The sequence below is a fragment of the Humulus lupulus genome, chromosome 7 (genome assembly GCF_963169125.1).
Source record: "Humulus lupulus chromosome 7, drHumLupu1.1, whole genome shotgun sequence".
Lineage (NCBI taxonomy): Eukaryota > Viridiplantae > Streptophyta > Magnoliopsida > Rosales > Cannabaceae > Humulus > Humulus lupulus.
In genome coordinates this window covers 18,469,361-18,491,227 of record NC_084799.1, presented here as the reverse complement: position 1 = coordinate 18,491,227, position 21,867 = coordinate 18,469,361, and the positions used below count along the sequence as shown (strand labels likewise).

The window sequence follows — 21,867 nt, the reverse complement described above, 5'->3', positions numbered from 1 at the left end:
ATTTTTTAGATTGTATGTTTTTTTTTAAATCATGGGTAAGATAACTAGTTACTTGATTGATTTTTGACAATTATGTAAAAAAAATCATAGAGCTAGTTAAATAACATGTACTAGGAGAGGTAACCAGTTATCCTAAGATGAGTAACTTTCTGCCATAAGAGGGGTAACCAGTTACCATAAGAGGGGTGACGTGTTACTGAACGTGAAGGTAACCAGTTACCCCAAAAAATATACACACAAAGAACAAGAAGGTAACTAGTTAGCATAGATCTGAAGATAGAAAAAATTCAGATCCACCAACTTTTTCTTCTCTCCCATCTCTTCATATATATTTTTTTTTCTAAATTTGAATATTCTCATCAAGGTAACTGGTTATTCATTCACTTTTTCATATTTTTATTAGTTTTCTTTCCAAAGTTTGGTGTTCCTATAAGGATTACAATAAAAAAAAAAAGTGCTGAAAAAATTTATTTGAATTTTTTTACATATAGCGGAAAAAAACTATAGAAAAAATTACAATAATAAAAGATAATAAATAAAAAAATAGTAAAATAATTATGTAATGTTAAAATATGTTTGAAAAAATGGGAAAAAAAGAAAATGGAATAAGAAAATAATAAGTACAAAAAATGAAGAAAAAAAAATTAGGAAAGAAAACTAAAAAAATATGAAGAAAAAAAAACAAAATAAATGATGAAAGAAAAAAAACAGATGAATGAATAAAAATGAAAAGAAAAAGAATAAGCAAAATAATGGAAAATGGAATGAAAAAAATATGAGTGAAAAAATTGGTAGAAAAAAAAAAGAAAAAAAAGCGCATATGTGTAGAAAAAAGAAAAAAAAAATGGAAGGAACAAATAATAAATACAAAAATGAAGAAAAAGTAGAAGGAAAAAAAATAAAAACAAAAAGGAAAGAGAACTGAAAAAATATGAACAAAATAATAAAAATGAAAGAAAAAAATAGATAAATGAAAAAAAATGAAAAAAAAAAAGAATGGAAAATGGAAAAATAAATAAATAAGAAAAAAATAACTAAAAAAATAATTTAAAAATGAAGGAAAAAATAAAAATAAATTACCTTCAAAATCAAACAAAACATAAATATAGTAAAAAATGTGGCATTTCCATATTTTAGTTAGTTACTAATTGTGTTTTCTATATTTTAATTTTTTATTTAATGAAATTTCTCGTACAAATTAGGAAGGGAACTTTTCAGATATACGGCAAATTACAAAAAAAAATCTAAAAATATGTCACCTCATTATATTTACAAATTTACGGCTATAAACAGCCCACCCTTCCGAAACCCATCATTCATTACACACAACCCATATTATCTTGCCCATTACAAATTAAAGCACAACCCGCCCAAACTCCCAAACTGGTACTGTTACAAAAGTTATCAAATAATGGAAGAGGCCTGAAAATTTCATCACCTGGAATCGAAAAACTTACATAACTAATTGGAAAAAGCATCCAAAAAACTAATATGAAAAGACGTCCAAAATTATGAATGATTGAATTGAAAAATCTTCGAAAAAACTGATCCAAAAACTTCCAAAATTCTAAGAAATCATAGGCAAATTCATATTTTTTCTAAATCCCAAGAAATTTTTTCCGAGATTGGGAGTTTGAAAAAACTACACCACCATCAAATATTTCTTTCCCAAAATCAATAAGAAAATATGGGCAAATTCATAAATTTTGTCACATGAATCCCACGGCAAAATTTGCAACACGAGGTAAAGAGTCATAAATCTAGTATTTGTTACATTTATTTACAATAGCAAACTCCAAGTAACTATGTTGATTATCCTTTCTTAGTGAGCTCATATCATGTGAAAAGCTAAGTCGAGTTGTAAAATCTACAAGCTACACCAAAGTTTAAAATTCTTAAACAAGAAAACAAGGTAAAAACAACTTTTATTAAACAAATTGTTATGATATTATAACCATCTTTCTCAGAATTTGTCTATTATTATTACAATTAACACAAATTTCATAAGAATTTGTTAAGATTATTAATTGATTATCTGCAAGTTTACGTTCAAATAACCAACTTTTACATAATATAAGAAGATTTTATTAGTATGAAAACCAAAGTAACAAATTTGTAACAAAACTTTACAAATAACTTTGTTCAGGTTAAAATGTAGACGACATAAAATTAAAAAAAATAGTACAACAATTTATGTTACAAACTTATAACAAACTTTTACAAACAATACAATAGAAGAATTGAAAATGTGACTTATGTTACAAACTTGTAACAACCTATTTCAATGAAATCATGAAGAAAAAAATACCTTGGGTTTGGCCACTGAACTAATATCTGCAAGCTACACCAAAGTTCAAAATTCTTAAAAAAGAAAACAAAGTAAAAACAACTTTTATTAAACAAATTGTTATGATATTATAACCATCTTTCTCAAAATTTGTTGATAACTCTACAAAATAGAGTTATTTTACCACTTTTTATGTGCTAATTATTGCTTAATTCTTGAGTTTTTAATTGATTTATTAAGTTTTAAAATAATTTTGAATTTATTGGGTTAATTTTAATTTTATATATTTTTGTGTGTTTTTATAGTTATTTTGTTGTAAAATATTGTAGTTAATTATTTGAATTATTGTTGTTTAATTTGAGGTAAAAAATGTTATATTATTCAGCTTAAATGTTAAATATAAATTAAGTTATAATTAATATTTTGAAATAATTAAATTGATTTATTTTATAGTTGAAAATATTTATTAAGATTTATTATATATTTATTTTGTAAGGAATTTATGGTATTTTTGGGCTTTGAAAAGTGATAGTTTTGAAAGAAAAGAAAAACAAAATGGTGATTTTGAAGCCAGCCACCATGAGCCCAAAGCTCCCTACCACCTTAGGCCCAATACCTTGCAGCCACCCGTGTCCCTTCAGCAACCTTCCCAGCCACATGGAGCTTCTTCTGCCCAAACTCCCAAGCTCACAGCCGAACCCAGCATCTGCTGCCAGCCCAGTTGGGCCCAATCCTCAATCCAAGCTCCAGGCCCGCCCCAGCCAACTCTCTCCTCACGGGCCCAGGCCAAACCAGCCAAGCTCAGCATCACGCCTGGTCCCTAGCCTTCAGCTACTCCACCAAATGCCAGCCACTGCCAGCTCAACAAACAAAAGAAAAAAATGTGTCTTGAGCCCAACAATTTCACCTTGTCCCCTTGTCTAAAAATACCACATTTTTATCCCACTTTCTACACATTTTACCCAAAAATCATCATTACACCCTACAATTTATCCATATTTGCCATATTGTTATTAATTTAAATTAATTATTTTGATACACTTTTTTTAGCTATAAATAAGGGATTTTGAGTGCTTATTTTTAGGGAGGTCATACTACAAAGTTTCTACATTTTCAAACCTCTCTATTCTCTTCATCTTCTTCTTGGTTAATTTTCTATGTATTTTTAGATGAACAATTTGGGGGTTTTCCTCCAAATTTTCATAAGTTATGTTTGTATTTTCTATTCTAGTTATGAGTTTCTAATCTTTTTAAGATTATTAAGTTGATGATGAAACAATATGTAACTAGATAGTATTTATGTTGTATGTTGATTTCCCATTTTGTGCAATAAAGTTTATGGATTTTTTTCTTCAAATATTTTATTTCATCTTAAATATCTTGTATTTTAGATTGTTAAAACATATTTACACTTTGTTCTTCATTAGTGCAAAAACATAATATTCTTTGTGTAAGATGTGTCATTAAATTGTACACATCCAATGCTTAGAACAAAAATATTATGTTTTGCCTTATAAATAATGTTATTTGATTTTATTTTTTTGTTTCATTAGATTGATTCACATTAAATACTTTGAAATTATACTTTTTGAAATGCGAAGAAAAATCCTATCTTTTTAGATATAATTTGTGCTTAAAATTATAAATCTATTTGGAAAATGCTAGTTTAACTTATTTTAACTATTCCTAAAACTTGATAATCAATATACTAATAAATATTATTAAACTTACATTTTGTAGATTCTATTATCTTAATAATCTTTCTTCCACCATTTTGTTTACAATTATTAATTTAGTTATATATATTGTCTTTAATATCTTTATTATTATATTATATTTTATTTTTATTGTTACAAATTTTCATTAATCTTTGGAGCTAGGTTAGAATTTATTAATTTTGGTTTAAAATAATTCTCTTTTTTATTTTAGACAACTCATTTGGATTCGATCTCGTGCTTACACGAACATTATAATTCATATACGATTCTTGAGCTAGCGAGTTATAAATATTTAAAACATATCCATTTTGGATCCATCATTTGTCTATTATTATTACAATTAACACAAATCTATATATATTAACACAAATTTCATAAGAATTTGTTATGATTATTAATTAATTATATGCAAATTTACGTTCAAATAACCAACTTTTACATAATATAAGAATATTTTATTAGTATGAAAACCAAAGTAACAAATCTGTAACAAAACTTTACAAATAACTTTGTTCATGTTAAAATGTAGACGACATAAAATTAAAAAAAATAGCACAGAAATTTATGTTACAAACTTATAACAAACTTTTACAGACAATACAATAGAAGAATTGAAAATGTGACTTATGTTACAAACTTGTAACAACCTATTTCAATGAAATCATGAAGAAAAAAATACCTTGGGTTTAGCCACTGAACTAATATTCCTCTTCAAATTTTTTTAGCAATGGACTTAACATTCTCTTTCACAACTTGCCTAGAACTTCCTCCAAGGGTCAATTTCTTTGGTTTCTTTGAAGTGATTTTTACCTTAGACAAAGAGAGACGATTTTCATTTTAATTAATTCTCCTTAGCCACTATGGAGCCATCAATGTCCTCCTCCTTAGGCTCGCCTCAGGCCCCCTCCGCAGCAGGAGAAGCAGACTCCAATGGGTGACTGTCATTTTAAGAATAACATAGTAAAATGAAAACAAAGAGGAAAAATCTTGAAACTCAAATAAATGATCTCAAAGTTACAAACATAGCACATAGATGATTACAAAAGGTCGGAAATATGGAGAAAATTGATTGAGAAATGGGGAAGATGAAGAGATTGAGAGAGTAAAGTAAGAGACAAAATTGAGAAAGTGATATCATAAAGAAGGTGAGAAAGAAATCTGAACTTTCCTTTTAAATATAATTTTTATTTGGTTTAAAATTATATTAAAAAATACATTGTATAAAAAATAATAATTTACCGTAAATATGAAAGAAGTAGCCGTATATGTATATTTCATATTTTTTGTTGGTTTATACTGTGCATTCCGTAATTTTCCCAATTAAAAAAAGTATACTTACTATATTTTTTCATAGTTATAAAAGCCGTATTTTTAAAAAATTTCCGCACTTCTATTATGAAGAAATTACATTTTATATGGCTATTTTAATAAAGTTTTCAAAAATATGACTTTTTTTTTTACAAGTATTATTTTATGGCTTTTGATACATTTTATTCACTATTATGGGTTTTTTTTTCCATAATTTTGTATTAAGTTATCATTATGCCATATTTTGATTACTAATGATATTTTATAAAAGTAGAAAGGTAATCATGTAATTTTCATGTTATTTCAAGCATTTTAAATTGACTATTTAGTTAAAAAAAAATTCAGTGTTCAGTATTTTAACTTTTTAATTGATTTTATATGTTAAAACATTTTGTTTTTATTTACTTTTTACAAAACCGACTCTTCCAGTTCCTGTTTTCATTTACTTTTTACAAAAGCTTCATACCCATATGTGGCGATTTGGGGTTTTCTGCAACATTGGGGCAATCTGACCACGAGCTTGAAGGTGAGTGACCATCGGAGTTGAGTGCAGGCGAACGGAGGCGAGCTGTGGTCTTCATAGTCGTCGATCGGAGCCGACTTACTTCGGCGTACGGAGTGCTGCAGCTTCAAAGAACGGAGGTTTCGAGTGGCGAATGGCGAGATGCCAAAAAAACTTGATACTCAGTTGCTTCCCCAAGACATTGCTGTTAGTTTGTATTTTCATGGGAAGAAGAAACAAGAAGATGGATATTTGACTAACAATGAGTTTAGTGAAAAACTTTTGGATAAGAGGCAGAAGAGGACGAAGACTACTGCATAGGTTTTAGGAAAGGATATTAGACTTTTTTTATTTTGTCTATACTCTAGACTATATCAGCTTTTGGAAAGGATATTTGACTTTTGGAAATGATGACCAATAGTTAGTTGGATAGTTGGACATTGGTTACTTAAGACTATTTTATATATCTTTTGATATTTTTTTGTGTTCTTTATCTGTATATATTTAATCAGTTTTCAGGGATATTTCAATGGTAACCAGGTACTTTGTTTGGTCTTCATCTTATATACAAAAGAGTAGCTAGTTACCTTTGATGCTTGATGTTTTTGCTATTTTTTTGTGTGGCAATTATTAGAGCAAAGTACCCAATTTTTTTTTTTTTGTATTTCACGTTTAATAACTATATATTATAATATTCCACTTTTTAAAGCAACTAAGATACTTTAATAGTAACCAGGTCCTTAGTTTGGTCTTCATCTTATATACAATGGGTAATTGATTATCTTTGGTGCTTGATGTTTTTCCTATTCTTTTTTTTTTGTGTGGCAATTTTAAAGCAAAGTGCCTAGTTTCTTGTTTAATTTTCTTTTTATGTATTTCAGGTTTAATAATTATATATAATATATATTCCACTTTTTAAAGTAACTGGGATATATTAAATGTAACCAATTACCCAAACTATTGTGTTTAATTTAAAAAAAAAAACATGTTTTTCAGGTGTTGGTGGCATAAATATATAACAGACAACAAAAAAACCAACAATTTATTCTATAAGGAATTTTATATGTTTGTGTAATCATTCAATGTATTTGAATTTGTAACAGACTTAATATAATACTCAATAACAATTTATGAATATGAAAGTCACTTCTTTAATGAATAAAGTTATGATATGGTTGTTTTGCTGTAAAATATCAAGCTATGTCTTTTGCTTTTTTTGATTGTTAAAATATCAAGTTAACATATTTTCATTGATGGAAGCATTGTTTGCTTGCATTAATAATGCCCCCACCTCCATTTCTTCTGCTGTAACTTTCTGATTTGTTAGTAGAATAATGTTATTTTCATTGCTTAATTATTGAACTATAGTGACACACAATGGTAAGTTTGTTATTTTTCCAGCAACTTTTTTCTTTATTTCCATGTAGAACAACACTAAATTGTGTGTTTCAACCTTCATTGGTGGTGTTCATTTGGCTACTTGATAATAAACTTCAATAGTTGCTCTTGTTTCCTTTATCTCCTCTTTTATCAAATTCACCAAGTTGTCAAGAGAACAATTTGGTGAAATCAATATCCTAGTCATTGTGTTCCCTTCGTACTCGTTTTTTTCATTCCACTTGCCTCCAAATTGAACCAAAGAAGTAGTATTGTCCATACTTGCAAAATTTGGCAAATTTTTCAAGAGTTAGTTGGTTGTAACTGGGGAAGGTAACTGGTTACCTTAGTCTGTAATCACATATCCTACTGAAATACTTAATTGAAAATATTGATTGTTTTTCAAGATAACTGGTCACCTTGTTGTTACTGAATGTTTTTGCAGTTAAAATTCACACCAATATCAAATGAATTTTTTTATTGAAAAGACAAGTTATAATCTAAAATTTTCATAATTCTTGTTTTTTGTCTATTTTTGATCAATCAATGCACATATATCAATAGAATTAAATAATTTTTTAAAAAAATTTTAGTTTATAAATTGTTTGTGTTTTTAGAAAGCACATCATCACTATTATCATTACATTCAAGATAATAGTTAAAAAATAATTTCGAATTTTTATGCAAACAAAATAAATTTATGTAGAACATTTAGGAAATTAATAGTTTTGAAATAGAAGAAGATGACAATAGAATATAATTGAATATATTAAGGTAGCTGGTTACCTTAGTTTGTAATCACATAAACTACTGAAACACTTAATTGAAAGTATTTGACTGTTTTTCAGGGTAACTGGTTACCTTCTTGTTACTGAATGTTTTGGCAGTTAAAATTCACACCAATATCAAATGATTTTTTTTTATTGAAAAGACAAGTTATAATCTAAAATTTTCATAGTTCTTGTTTTTTGTCTATTTTTGATCAACCAATCTACATATATCAGTAGGTTTAAATATTTTTTTAAAAATTTTGTTAGTTTATAAATTGTTTGTGTTTTTAGAAAGCACACCATAATCATCACTATTATCATTATATTCAAGATAATAGTTAAAAAATAATTTCGAATTTTTATGCAAACAAAATAGATTTATGTAGAACATTTGGGAAATTAATAGTTATGAAATAGAATAAGATGACAATAGAATATATTAAGATAGCTGGTTACCTTAATTTAATCACATACCCTACTGAAACACTTAATTGAACATATTGACTGATTTTCAAGGTAACTAGTTACCTTGTTGTTACTGAATGTTTTGGCAGTTAAAATTCACACAAATATTAAATGATTTTTTTATTGAAAAGACAAATTAGAATCTAAATTTTTTATAGTTATTATTTTTTGTCTATTTCTAATCAACCAATGTACATTTATCAGTAGGTTTAGGACATTAATATTTTGAAATAGAAGCAAATGGCAATATAATAGAATTGAGAGAGGAGATGATTTTTGCATACATTGTTTTTTGATTGTATACCAGAGATGCAAGTTGTTGGAAATGCCAAAGATTGCAGCAGAACTCATTGGAAGATTTCTTGAATTTGAGTTGATTTCTACAGAAGATGATTACCAATTTTCTTGCAAAAGTGACCAGATTTTCTTGAAGTGTTTTTGCTTGAGATGAGTTCGAAAATAACTATTGATGATCAAATGTTGAGGTGGTCGTCGGAGATAGAAGTTTTCGCTGGAGAAGGAAGGTATCGCTGGAGAAGGAAGCCGGAGATAGAAGAAGAAATTGGACAGAGTCACGGCAGGCAATGTCACGGTAATGGATTTGATTGATTTTAAGAATTGTTGTGTTATTTATTACGATTCTACCCCTTCTTGGGTTGATCTGTCTTTGCTTAAATTTTAATTACCCTATGTAGTTAGTTTTTCCTTAAATTAAGTTTTTCCATACAGATTAGGGAAAGTTTAATTCCCATATTTTTTTCACAATAATACCTAAAAAGCCATATTTATGAATATACCGGACTTAAAGGCCCAACTACTAATATACTTTCGTTGTTCTTTCAGCCCACGTTTTGTTCTAACAATTTAGAACTCGGATCGGAGAAAGCCCGCAAAAAGGGGAAAAAAAAAAGAAAATATAAACGTTAAGGCAAAATGAAAATAAAACTTTCCCGCGAATCGGAGTTGTGTGACACGTTGGCAATCCTCGTGATCCCTATTCTGACCAATAGGATCGCTCCAACCGCTTGTATATAAATCCATTCCACCGCTTCTCCATTTCCTCCTATACTGGTTCCCCTGTAATCTTTACTGTCTATCTCACTAATTCCTCTGTTTTTCGAGAAAGTTAGGGTTAGGTTTTGTGTATTTTTTTCATACAATTGTTATTGTCTTCCATTCGTGATCGAGAATATGAGTTCTGCTGCAGCTGGTTCAACCAAGGGCGGTAGAGGCAAGCCAAAGGCCTCTAAGTCTGTATCGAGGTCGCAGAAGGCGGGGCTCCAGTTCCCGGTGGGTAGGATCGCTAGGTTTTTGAAGGTTGGAAAGTATGCCGAACGTGTTGGTGCCGGAGCTCCGGTCTATCTCTCTGCTGTTCTTGAATACCTCGCCGCTGAGGTATGTTCCTGCTCGAGTTTGAATTCAATTTTGATCCTTTGCCTGTTATTGGATCATGATCATTATACATAGAAAATATATGTTTTTTATTTGAATGGGTATTGATTCTGATTTGTGTTTGTTATGATTCAGGTTTTGGAGCTTGCTGGTAACGCTGCGAGAGATAACAAGAAAAATCGCATTGTGCCGAGGCATATACAACTAGCTGTGAGAAATGACGAGGAATTGAGCAAACTTTTGGGTTCTGTTACCATCGCCAATGGTGGTGTTTTGCCGAATATTCACCAAACCCTTTTGCCTAAGAAGGTTGGCAAAGGCAAGGGTGATATTGGCTCTGCTTCCCAAGAGTTTTAGGGTTTATTAGTTTTCTTTTTGAGTACTCTAGGTTATTACTACAGTTGTAATATATGTGGATTTTCTTTAGCTAAATTTGTGTTCAATCAAACGAAATATCGAATTGTTGTTATATTGGCATATGGGTTTGAACTTATAAATTAAAGTCATTCCGTAACATTCTTATATAAAGATTGGTGAAAATTATTCCGTAACATCTAATATTAAGGTGAATCAAAGTTGGATTACATTAAACCTCGCCTTATGATTCGTGCAAATATGATTCTTCTTCATGCACGACCTTGGAATTGACCATATATCTGTTTATTATACCACACGAATTTTGATGTTGATTAGAAAAGATGAGTGATGTTCTTTATGCTATAATGAAACCGGGGTAAGCCGGTTTAAATATATTGGGCTTAAGCAGACACTGATGAACTTGAACAAGAGAAATTGCACTCGAAAAAACTATGTATAGAAATTGAATGAACGGTCAACAAGTATAATATTTGGGTGGAATTATTTTTTCCTCTCTTCAACGAATCATAAAACGCTTGTTGTGGATCTAGCAGAAGGCTAATAATTAAATATATATATATAATAACTACGAGTCGTAACCGTGGATAAAAGTGTCGTTTGTGCTTTAATGGCTTTTTTATCCGCTTCGTGTGGCTCAGAATAGGCGAAACAGAGCTCCCAAACCACAGTTTGAACTGATTGGTCTCTTGAATGGGCAGTGTGAGTGTGATGCTTCATTATGCAGGCTTATCAGACTTCCCTCGTTCCCAACTAGTTTTTCCCTCTTTCAGAGTCTTATGTTCATCGGAGCAGGTTAGCTTGTCAAGGCGAAAAACATTAGGGAAAGTGGATGAAGAGTTGGCTAAGGGGGATGACAAGGCAGCACTTTCACTGGTCAAGGATTTGCAAGGCAAGCCTGGTGGGCTTCGTTGTTTTGGTGCTGCTAGGCAGGTTGGTTGGTGATTTTGTATTCGAACTATCCAAAATTTCTACTGGGAATTCATGGTTGTAGAATGCTTGAAGGTCTCTCTTCATTCATTGACTGATTTCATTGTGCAGATACCCCAAAGGCTCTACACTTTGGATGAGCTTAAGCTAAACGGAATAGAAGCTACATCTCTTCTTTCACCAGTGGATTCGACTCTTGGTGCCATAGAAAGAAATCTTCAGCTTGCTGCGGCTGTAGGAGGTGTTTCAGCCTGGAATGTCTTTGGGTTTAGCCCCCAGCATCTTTTCTATCTTTCTCTAGGATTGTTGTTCCTGTGGACTTTCGACTCGGTAACTTCCTCATGCTTGTCTAGAAGTACGTCTTAAAGATCTCTCATCTGAAATCAACCTCTTCAACCAGATCAATTTACATTTCTATATCAGAGACAAAAAAGACATAAATTGATTCATCATATTGTTATTATTTGACATTAAAGTTTAACCATATGTGTATTTACTTCACACGGTTGAGATTTCTTTTAAATCTTCTCTTATGTTATCAAATTATAGGTATCTTTTAATGGAGGGGTCAGTAGCTTGATTCTTGACACAATTGGTCATACCTTTAGCCAGAAGTACCACAACAGGGTCATTCAGGCAAGACCTTTCTTTCTCACCCACTCAAAAGTGCAAATGGAAATTTTATTTTAACCTTTCACTGGACTCTATATAATTGATAGTAACTCTGATTTTAGGCCACACAAAAGGGCATTTTGTTTTTTACGATATCTGTTCTTATGATGATTCTGAATACTGCTAAATTAATAAAATAATCAGAAAGTACTCATCAAAACTAACTCTATGCAGCATGAAGCTGGGCATTTTCTGATTGCCTACTTGGTTGGAATTCTACCCAGGGGGTATACTTTATCTAGTTTGGAAGCTTTTCAGAAGGAAGGCTCTCTCAATGTTCAAGCAGGGACTGCCTTTGTGGATGTTGAATTTCTCGAAGAAGTACGCGTTTTTTATGCTTCTGTCACTATTTCTTTAGAGCTTGACCTTGTTGGGGATTGGGAATTGCCATAAAAATCACGAGGGTTATTCTTGAATGCTTGCTTTAAGCTCTACTCTTTTTAGTAAAGAGAGATTCTTGTTCTTGAGTTTTGATATGTCATATACATATTACAATCTTCTTGAATTTTGATCTATATGTCATAATTACGCAGGTTAATGGAGGAAAATTATCAGCAACAGTATGTTATATCTACCCTTCACTTCTAAATATTGCTGCATCCAATCGAATCAGATTTTCTTGTTTGTTTCTAAACCATGCCCTGCTCGTTTGGCAATAAGAATAACTCAATGAAATGCTGGGAATGTGTTACCAGACTCTAAACCGATTCTCATGCATAGCGCTAGCTGGAGTGGCCACTGAATATCTTCTCTACGGATATGCTGAGGGAGGTCTTGATGATATAAACAAGGTCTCTAGTTTGACTTGATTTTCCCAAGTCATTACTTTCTTAAATGTAGCTAAAAATAAGAAGTAAGTACTAACCAATATGTGGATTTTATTTTTTTATTTTATGTTTTTGAGATGCAGTTGGATGCATTGCTCAAAGGGTTGGGATTTACACAGAAGAAAGTTGATTCCCAAGTTAGATGGTCTGTACTGAACATAATTCTACTTCTTCGTCGCCATGAAATGGCAAGAGCTAAACTTGCAGAGGCAATGATAGCTGGAAAATCTGTAGGATCTTGCATTGAGACCATTGAGGATGCCATTGGAAGTGAAGATCTCTAGCAGCTCTGCTACTTTTGTTATTGTTTTTTGAACTAAGAACTAATTCATTTGAATAGTGTTTCAGTGTAATGATGTAAAACTAAACTCATTATATGATTAAGTATACAGTCCAAAATTTTTCTATAGCACTAAAATGTTTTACTGTAATAAAAGACATATATTGATAAGTTAATACACCCTTGCTCAAGGAAAGTATTGTTCTTTTTTTATTTGTAATAACTCACTTTGTCTTGTTAGGATAGTAATTAACAAGACAATAATTGGGCAAATATTAATATTCATAAAATAATTTATCATATATTCTAAGTTTTGACACATATAAACTGGTATGAATAATGTAAAAGTACACAAAGCAGAAAAAGAAATAAACTGAAATATGTCGTTTTGAGTCTTTGATAAGTGTGAGAAGTTAGTAAGCGGAGGAATAATAGTCAAAGACAAATTTTCGATTTGAACTAAAAACGCCAACAGATTACAAAACACAGGGCCGGAGCCTCAGACCGGACCAGACAACTACTCCTACTACTAGTACTAGAGCTCCGACTCTTTCCCCAAAACACAAATTTACGTTGACCCGCTTTTGGGTTTCTCCAGAAACTTATTCGTTTGAGAATATGGCCGTGCAGTGGGTTCTGGTGTGCCATGGGCTGGTGACGTTGTTAGTGTTGATCTCCTTCCTCTGTGGCCAGTGGCCCATCTTCCAGGGCACCCCAATTCAACGCATCCATTACTTTATCACCTATGGCGCCTACGATTACTTCTTGTATGCATTCCTCTCTATAATTAAACTACCCATCTCTCTATCTGGGGTTTTCGAGCTTTTTGATATGTATATGTTTCTGCAGGCGGTTTATAGGGGTTGTGTTTGGCACGAAGGGCACAAATGCTGTACTTTCAATTGAGTATTTCTGCTGCGACCGACCCAATCCGACTCTCCAGGTATGCAGAATCATAATTGATTTTTTTTTTCTTTTACTTCCTATCCTTTTTGGGTATTAAATTGGAATGGAGTGGTTGGATGTTTTTTTATCTTAGGGTTCTGGTATTTTGAGCTATTTGAGAAGTTAGGGAAACGGAATTTTGGTTTAAAGATAGGGATTCTGAGCCTGTAATAGTCATTGGGGGAGGGGAAATAAGCAAAAGGAAGAAAAAGCTGGATGAATGGTTTAGTAGTCGCTTTAAACTTGTGGTTCTTAAATGCTCTATGCTTAAAACATACAAATGCTGTGTTTGTTTAATTTGCATAAGATTTTAATATGGGGTTTCCGTATCATTGAAGGTCATATATCTTGCAATACTTGGGGGGACCTATTACTTTATTATCAAGTCTTCCTTCAGCTACATCCCTGGCTATTATCTGGGTGCAGTTCATAAGTAAGTATATTCAATCTTTTATTCTAGTTTTCCCCTAGTAAGATATTTCCTTAGTGAATTTCCTTAGAAATCATAAGCTCTCTTGCAGGTACACAAGCTTGTTGGCTGTTGGTGTAGGCGTTCTGCTATTTCTTTTGACTAGCTTTTCTGATCCAGGAACAGTAACGGCTGAGAATGTCTCTCAGTATCTCTCTGCTTACCCCTATGACAATATTATTTACTCTGAGAAAGAATGTTCAACATGCAAAATTACAAAGTTAGTTGTTTTGCTTTGATTATGCATCTCCATAATTAGCATTTTTATTTTTGAATCTATGGTGATAGATTTTCATTTCTTTTTTCTTCTCTTCGGTGGTTCAGACCTGCGAGGTCCAAGCATTGCAGCATATGCAATCGCTGTGTTGCCCGTTTTGACCATCATTGTGGATGGATGGTTTGGAACTCAAACTTTTCTTTAAAAAGGAATTAATGTCATGTCCTTTTGGTGGCCTCGAGTAGTAAGATTTGGTTTTGATTTAAGATTTTCATCATTTCAGAATAATTGTATAGGCGAGAGAAACACCCGTCACTTCATGGCATTTCTTTTATGGTTAGTGTTTCAAACTATTGTCCTAAAATTTGTATAAACATCTCAAATGTATATAATAGTTGAGCATTATCTATGTTCTAATATTCCTGTTTCTTATTGCTAAGTGAATTTCAAATTTTATTGAAATGGGACGCAATCTGCTACTCTCCTACTTGCCTTCTTTTCTTTTCTGTCTGTTATGCACGTTTTAATTGCTATTTCAGGCACTTTCTTATTTGCATATATGGATCAGTTGCCCTTGGATTTATTCTTGCTGGACGAGTTAAGGAATTAAAAGTTGTACATATTTTAACTGGTAAAGTTGATCATTTGAGACCTATTGACGGCATTTTGCATTTAGGCCTCCATTTAACCTTAGTTTTTCGCACATTGCAGTTTATTATGGAATAGAGAGAAGTTTTAGAAGTTTAGCTCCACACGTTGTACAGGTATTGCAGCTTCTTTTTATTATTTTTCCTCAAAACTTGTCCTCATATGCCTTGAACTGTTTTATGGGAACCAATTTGAGGAAATAAACTTCTTTTGATGGCTAGAATTGTTTTTGTTTATATTTTTAAATGTTTATTAAAATGTTACCTGTTTGATAATTTAAATTGGATGAATAGGCTATCTTGTCCCTATATTTCAAAATAAGGGATTATTTTTCTTTTTAACTAGTATTCCGTAGAAATGGCTGGTGGAAAATTCAAAAATTGAAAAATACGTGAAAATGTAATTCAATGATGTACGATTTTTAATAATGAAACGTGAACTGTTAAGCCAATTTATCTATTTCGTCAGGTGTTAATATAAAACAAGGGGAGTCAATATGGTGAGTGTGAAAGTGGAACATAACTCTTTTTCATGGAAATATGGACTATGATTTCAATGGACAGCATATAAATTTGACTTGATGATTTTGTCTCGTATAAAGAATATGATATTTATATTCTACTCAACAATAAGTGACTGACTCATGTAACTTGTTCTTTGTTGCATTGTTCAAAAGGCTTTTTTTTTCTCACTGTTTTGTTTTTCTGCTCTTGAACAGTGGTTGCTGGGTGCCTACAATACTCAAATTCTTCTCATGGTGTTTCTTGCCATTGTTTCATTGCTGTTGGCAGGTTTCTTTAGTTACCATGCAAAACTTTGTCTCACAAATACCACCACTAATGAGGTCACTTTCCTGCCATTGACCCATTTGAATGCTTTTCATTCATTTTGTTTTACTATAGTCATAAATTGAGATGATACGAGGAATTCTGATGTTTGTAGGGAAGCCATTTTGAGTCCTTCTATGTGGGAAAAATGAAGGCATATAAATAATGAAAAAGTTTTTTCGTTTCAACTAAGAAAAATAAGAAAAGAACAAAGATAACAATAACACAGTTTCAGTAAGCTAATAGTAGCTTTAGAATTCCTTGTCCCACAGTTTGTTCGCCGTAAATTGCATTTGATGTTTCTGATAGTATCAAGGGTGGCTTGTTTTATGTTGTGATTTTTCTTTCTATAACGACAGACTTTCAAATGGCAAGAGTATATAAGCTGGCAGAAGAAGCTAAATGAAGCAAGGGCGAGTACTGAGGCCCTTAAAGCGAGTCTGAGCGAGATAAGTTGTGAAACCAAGCCTGCACAAAGCAAATGGAAGTTATTCTGTCGAAGGTCTCCACTCGAAGGTGTTAAGGTGGTGGTTAAGAATAACATGTATGATAGAGGCTTTTTCCATAATCTTTGCGAGATCCTCTTTCCCTTATCGATGAGAGCATCGTTTTTTGCCCAAACCAAATTGAAGAATAGCTAAGATCATCATAGCTTACTTTGCTCCAATTTCTTGCAATTTAGTAGTTTCGAGACTGTTATGCCATTCCCAAACCAAACCAGATACTTGCTCAACCATTCTTTAATATCCTGGCTGTGACACTTTTAACATTTCTTTTCTTCTGTTGAAGTATAAGATGAGTTACCATTTTGTAACATTAACACAAATTAATACATGGTTGATCATTTGAAGCAAAATGACTTGCCTATGAATTTAATTTGTTTTATCCATGTAATTTATATTTTGTGAAAAAAATTCCGACACGGAAGAGAACATTTTATTGAAACCATGAAAAAGCTTGTTAAATTAAAAAATTAAAAGTTCCGTTGCCGGGACTTGAACCCGGGTCTCTCGGGTGAGAGCCGAGTATCCTGACCAACTAGACTACAACGGATGGTTGAGAATGATTTTCATGACAATGTATTTAATATTTGAAGGCAATCCTTGTTGGTCGTTTTATATTTTAACTGTCGTTTATGTTTTCTTTATTTTAAGATGTTTACTTGCCATCGCCCGCATATTGGCTGTTTTGCGCCATTTCAATTTTTATTGTACATTCATTAATTTTTCTACTTTTTTATTTAGAAGCTCATTATTATTGCATTTTCTTTTTTATAAATTTAAAAAATATATATATATTTATGTCATATTTTTTATTATAATTATGTTTTATTTGATTTTGAAAATAATTTATTTGATTTTTTCAATTTTTTACTTTTTCTTACATTTTTTATTATTTTTTTAGTTTTTTTCTTTTCTTTTTTCCTTAATTAATTTTTTTTCTATTTTTTTCCAATTTTTTCATTCATATTTTTTTTATTATTTCTATTATTTTTCTTCTTCTTTTCATTTTTATTCATTTATCTATTTTTTTCTTTCATTTATATTAGTTTGTTTTTTTTTCATATTTTTTTAAGTTTTTTTTCTTTTTTTCTTTCTATTTTTTCTTTATTTTTGTATTTCTTCTTTTCGCCTTCTATTTTTTTTTTCTTTTTTCACACAAATAAGCTTTTTTTTTTATTCTTCCATTTGTTTTTCATTTTTTTTACCAATTTTTTCTTTTATCTTTTTTTCTTCTTTCAATTTTTCAATTATTTTTCTTATTCTTCTTTTCACTTTTATTCATTTGTCTGTTTTTTTTCCCAACAATCATTCTTTTGTTTTGTTTTTTTTTCTTAATTTTTTTCTTTCCACTTTTTCTTCTTTTTTGTACTTATTCTTTTCTCCCAATTTCTTTTTTTTTACACATATATTTGAACATTACATAATTATTTTACTATGTTATTATTTATTATCTTTTATTATTGTAATTGTTTTTTTTTATAGTTTTTCTTCACTATATGTAAAAAAATTCAAATTGATTTTTTCAACATTTTCTTTTTACTGTAGCCCTGATAGAAACATTCAAATTTGGAATAAAAATATGAAAATGTGAATGGGTAGCCAGTTACTCTAATGAGAACATTCAAATCTAGAATAAAAATTATATAAAAATGTTAATGGGTAACCATTTATCCTAGTGAGAACATCCAAATCTGGAATATATATATATATATATATATGAAAACTTGAATGGGTAACTAGTAACCCTCACAGGAACATCTAAATTCGAAAAGAAAAAAATAGATACGAAAACATGAATGGGTAACCAGTTACCATTATGAGAATATTCAAATCTGAAGAATTTGTTTTTTGGTGAAAATGTGAATGGGTAACCAGTTACCCTAGTGGGAACATCCAAATTTGGAAGAAAAAAAATAGATATGAAAACTTGAATGAGTAACCAGTAACCCTTGTAGAAATATCTAAATTTGGAAAGAAAAAAAAAAATAAAAAACATGAATGAGTAACTAGCTACCCTGATGTTGTTACACCCAGATAAGAAGTTATGACCCTGAAAACTGGGATCGTTAGGTGTGAGTTCGAAACATATGGTGGCCTCGAATGTTCTCTGAGCTCGCAAAAGCCAAGGAATGACACTTGTATATATTTGTCCCTGGTTTCCTTCAGGTGAGATGGCTCGAGCTCGGGAAGTGCAAGCTCGGATGTGACATCATAGTCAGCATCTACTTGTTCTGAGCATAGCGCGAAGCTAGGTGACGGGCTCGTGATTGACTCATGGTCTCGGCAAGTTCAATGCCAATTGCTGATCTCGAAGATTTGATGAATCATCTGGGTTAATCAGTTACGTGTGAATACATTTATTGTTGTACAATCCCAATATTTAAGGGATATCATTTAATCAGTTATCCGTTCCCGATCTTCATGGGACGTTTCCATGTATATAGGAAATAATGCATTAAATATCATTACAGTAATTGATTTACAGAATATCTTCCCGAGATAGGTGGGAATGAATTATGCAACCTTCTCTATAAATAGAGAAGGAAACACCATTTGTAAGGGAGAGATTTCTGATTTCTTGAGAGAAAACTCTGGGCAACTCTTCTCTGAAAAGTTTCCAGAAAACTCCCAAGTCTTAATAACACAGACTCGTGGACTAGGCAGAGTTAACTGCTGAACCACGTAAAAATCTTCTGGTTTTTCTCTTTATTCATTTGCACCAATATTTTATTGTTTAATTGCTCTACTATTTAAGTTGACGAAAAACGACGTCAACAGTTTGGTGCTTTCATTGAGAGCTATTGAACAGTACGTGCGTGAGTCTGTTCAGTCAGAGAGCCTCTCGAATCAACAATGGTAGCAAATGATCCCAATGTTCCGGTGGAGGAAATTTTAGATGAAGCTGAGTACCCCCGGCGCCCTGGAAAGCAGCCTATGGTGAATTTAGATCCTGATGAGAGAAGTGGTTCATCTGACTCTCGGGGACCACCAGCTCCCAGGGACGATGAGGACATGTACTACACTCCTGAACGATATGTCCAGTTAGTGGAGCTCAAAAATTGTCAACTGCGAAAGCAGTTGGCAGAGGCTAAGAAACGCAACGAAGAGCTAGCCAGACTAGCTGCTGAAGCGCAGGTGGCTCAAGCCCCACCTTTGCCAGATGCCCATGCTCTGCCTCCGCGGGACGTTCACGTTCCACCACGTAGGCCTCGAGGACGGCCGTGCAAAAACGCCGCCACCCGAAGAGTGGAGCAACCTCCGCTGCTAGCAGAACAACCTGCTCCGCCAAGACCCCATAGAAGTAACTGGGGTGGAGGTCCTGCCAACCCAACTGCGGGGGCACTAGCCGGAGTAGGGAATAATCGAGCCCCCTCGGAGGCTTGGACCCGAAATCCTGGTACCGTGCAGAACATTGCAGAACCTGATCGAGCAAACTCAGGGTCTTCTAGGCCCCGTAATGGATGGCAGCCACCATCGCCAATAAGGCATCCCTCACCAACTCGGAGGAACGCCCAACCGACCCATGGTGATAAGGAAAGGTGAGCTGGGCGAAGGCGTGGAAATGGGGAAACTGCTAGGGAGCATAGGGTTCCCCATCCCAAGAGAAGCCAAATGTCTCGATCGCACACTATTGAGACGAGACAACCAGCAAGAAACCCATCTCGAAATAATCGTGCAACGAGCCATGTAAGTGAAGGCTCGGGTGATACCAGGTCTGTAAGTATATACGACCAGGAACGTAGAAACACTGGAAATCGAGGTGATCACCCAGATTTACGGGAGCATTTGAACCATAATTGGGGGCGTGACAATCCCCCAAATTCGAACCTGAGAGACCATCTCAACGGGCGCAAGCACCCCACGCCGAGGCGGGGAACTGGAGTTGTAATCAACGATGACCAGTTCCTGCTGCTTCAATTCAGACCCCCTGTAACGACCCCAAATTCACTATTAAGGCTTAAGGGCCTGGAGTAGTGTGCCTGGAGGGCATAATGGGATTTTGTGTGTGACTTTAATGAGTTTAATGCATGATTATGATTTAATGCACGTTATATGACTATTTGATTATTTGAGATGCATGACTATGTGAATTAGTAGGCATGTAGACCTGATTGTCTTAAAAAGAGCATAATTTTAATTTGGCCATTTTAGGGCATAACTGTGATAATTGTATTATGTGATTTGTGCCATGTGAGTGTGGTGTTTTTATCAGGATGCACGCATCGAGATGGTCCTAGTGAGCCAATTAGTCTAAAAGTCACAACGGGGTTTTTATACCCAGCTCGGGAGGAGCCTAGGGATACTTTAGGAATTTCGTAAGTTGAAGTGAGAACTAATGGTTATAGTTTTGGCAATTGAGTAACTTGTGTAACCGTTTGTAACTGCTTTGAGTAACAAGTTTTAAGATAGAAAGTGGTAGAATTAAAATAGAAGTGAAAGGACTTGAGTGCCCTTGAAGGTTTAGTTAGGAAGGGTTATTAGGAAGGGGTAAAATGGTCTTTTGGCAAGGAATTAGACAACTTTCAGCTGGGATATTGGGGTACACAGTTTGGGCATTGGGTCATTTGGTGTTTTGATAAAAATTGAAGAGAAGAAAAAGAAGAAGAAAGAAGAGCTAGGGCAAGTAGAAGAAAAAGAAGAAGAAGTGTAGAGGGGGCTGAAGTGGGAGTCTAGGAGGAGATCAAGGAAGCTTTTGGGTGAATTCTCCACTTAAGGTATGGATTTTATACACATTTAAGTTTGGTTTCTGTTTTGATTTGAGGAATTTAAAGCATGAGTTAAGCTTTTTAAGGTTTTGGTTTGAGTTGCTGAAATTAGAAATCAAAGGGTGGATTTTTGGGTGTGATGGTGTTTTGATCTTGATTCTAGTATCTATAGGTTGTTAGATGGTTCATATGAGGTTTTGATTTGATTTTGGGGTTTAGGTATTTGTTTGGGGTGATTTGGAGAGGTTGAAGCTCGGGAAAAATGCATGGGAAAACCCAGAAAATCTGGGTTCGCGAAGGAGCGCCGCGGCCCTGTTCTTGGGCGCCGCAGCGCGAGGATGCTTCAGGATGTGGCCTAGCCGCTGGGCGCCGTGGCCCTTGAAGGGAGTGCCGCGGCCCTAGGCCATTTTGGCAGCCAAAAAGTTGAGTTTTTAGGGCTTTTGCCCGGGGACACGGGGGATGGTTCCAATGTATTGTTTTATGGATTTAGAGGTCCCGAGAGTACGGGATTGGTCCCGGGAAGTGGTCTTGGGCTTGGTTAGTATTAAAAGCGTTTTATGTGTGTTGTGACTAGGATTTCGGAGAGGCTCGTGCTAGAGGACCGTGCTTGTGACCTTGGTGCATCGGAAAGCTCGAGATACAGGTAAGA

The 21,867-nt window shown here is 33.1% G+C and overlaps 3 protein-coding genes and 1 non-coding gene across 4 annotated transcripts; 3 read left to right on the top strand and 1 right to left on the bottom strand.

The window, feature by feature from the left end:
* Positions 1 to 9,483: 9,483 nt before the first annotated feature.
* LOC133790846 (histone H2AX-like) lies at positions 9,484 to 10,288 on the top strand. The gene is made up of 2 exons (XM_062228646.1): positions 9,484 to 9,822; positions 9,955 to 10,288. The coding sequence occupies exons 1-2, from the start codon at positions 9,619 to 9,621 to the stop codon at positions 10,174 to 10,176; spliced, it is 426 nt and encodes a 141-aa protein (XP_062084630.1). The 5' UTR covers positions 9,484 to 9,618; the 3' UTR covers positions 10,177 to 10,288.
* Positions 10,289 to 10,781: 493 nt separating this feature from the next.
* LOC133790845 (uncharacterized) lies at positions 10,782 to 13,079 on the top strand. Its single transcript, XM_062228645.1, has 7 exons — positions 10,782 to 11,127; positions 11,236 to 11,454; positions 11,674 to 11,760; positions 11,971 to 12,117; positions 12,330 to 12,356; positions 12,492 to 12,587; positions 12,707 to 13,079. Exons 1-7 carry the CDS (start codon positions 10,888 to 10,890, stop codon positions 12,905 to 12,907), a joined length of 1,017 nt encoding a protein of 338 aa, XP_062084629.1. The 5' UTR covers positions 10,782 to 10,887; the 3' UTR covers positions 12,908 to 13,079.
* A 243-nt stretch (positions 13,080 to 13,322) lies between these two features.
* LOC133790843 (probable protein S-acyltransferase 17) lies at positions 13,323 to 16,865 on the top strand. The gene is made up of 10 exons (XM_062228644.1): positions 13,323 to 13,670; positions 13,753 to 13,846; positions 14,187 to 14,281; positions 14,370 to 14,537; positions 14,642 to 14,714; positions 14,818 to 14,870; positions 15,074 to 15,165; positions 15,246 to 15,298; positions 15,901 to 16,026; positions 16,369 to 16,865. The coding sequence occupies exons 1-10, from the start codon at positions 13,522 to 13,524 to the stop codon at positions 16,648 to 16,650; spliced, it is 1,185 nt and encodes a 394-aa protein (XP_062084628.1). The 5' UTR covers positions 13,323 to 13,521; the 3' UTR covers positions 16,651 to 16,865.
* Positions 16,866 to 16,989: 124 nt separating this feature from the next.
* Positions 16,990 to 17,062, bottom strand: TRNAE-CUC (transfer RNA glutamic acid (anticodon CUC)). The gene has a single exon. It is a non-coding gene; the product is annotated as a tRNA-Glu (tRNA).
* Positions 17,063 to 21,867: the final 4,805 nt, after the last annotated feature.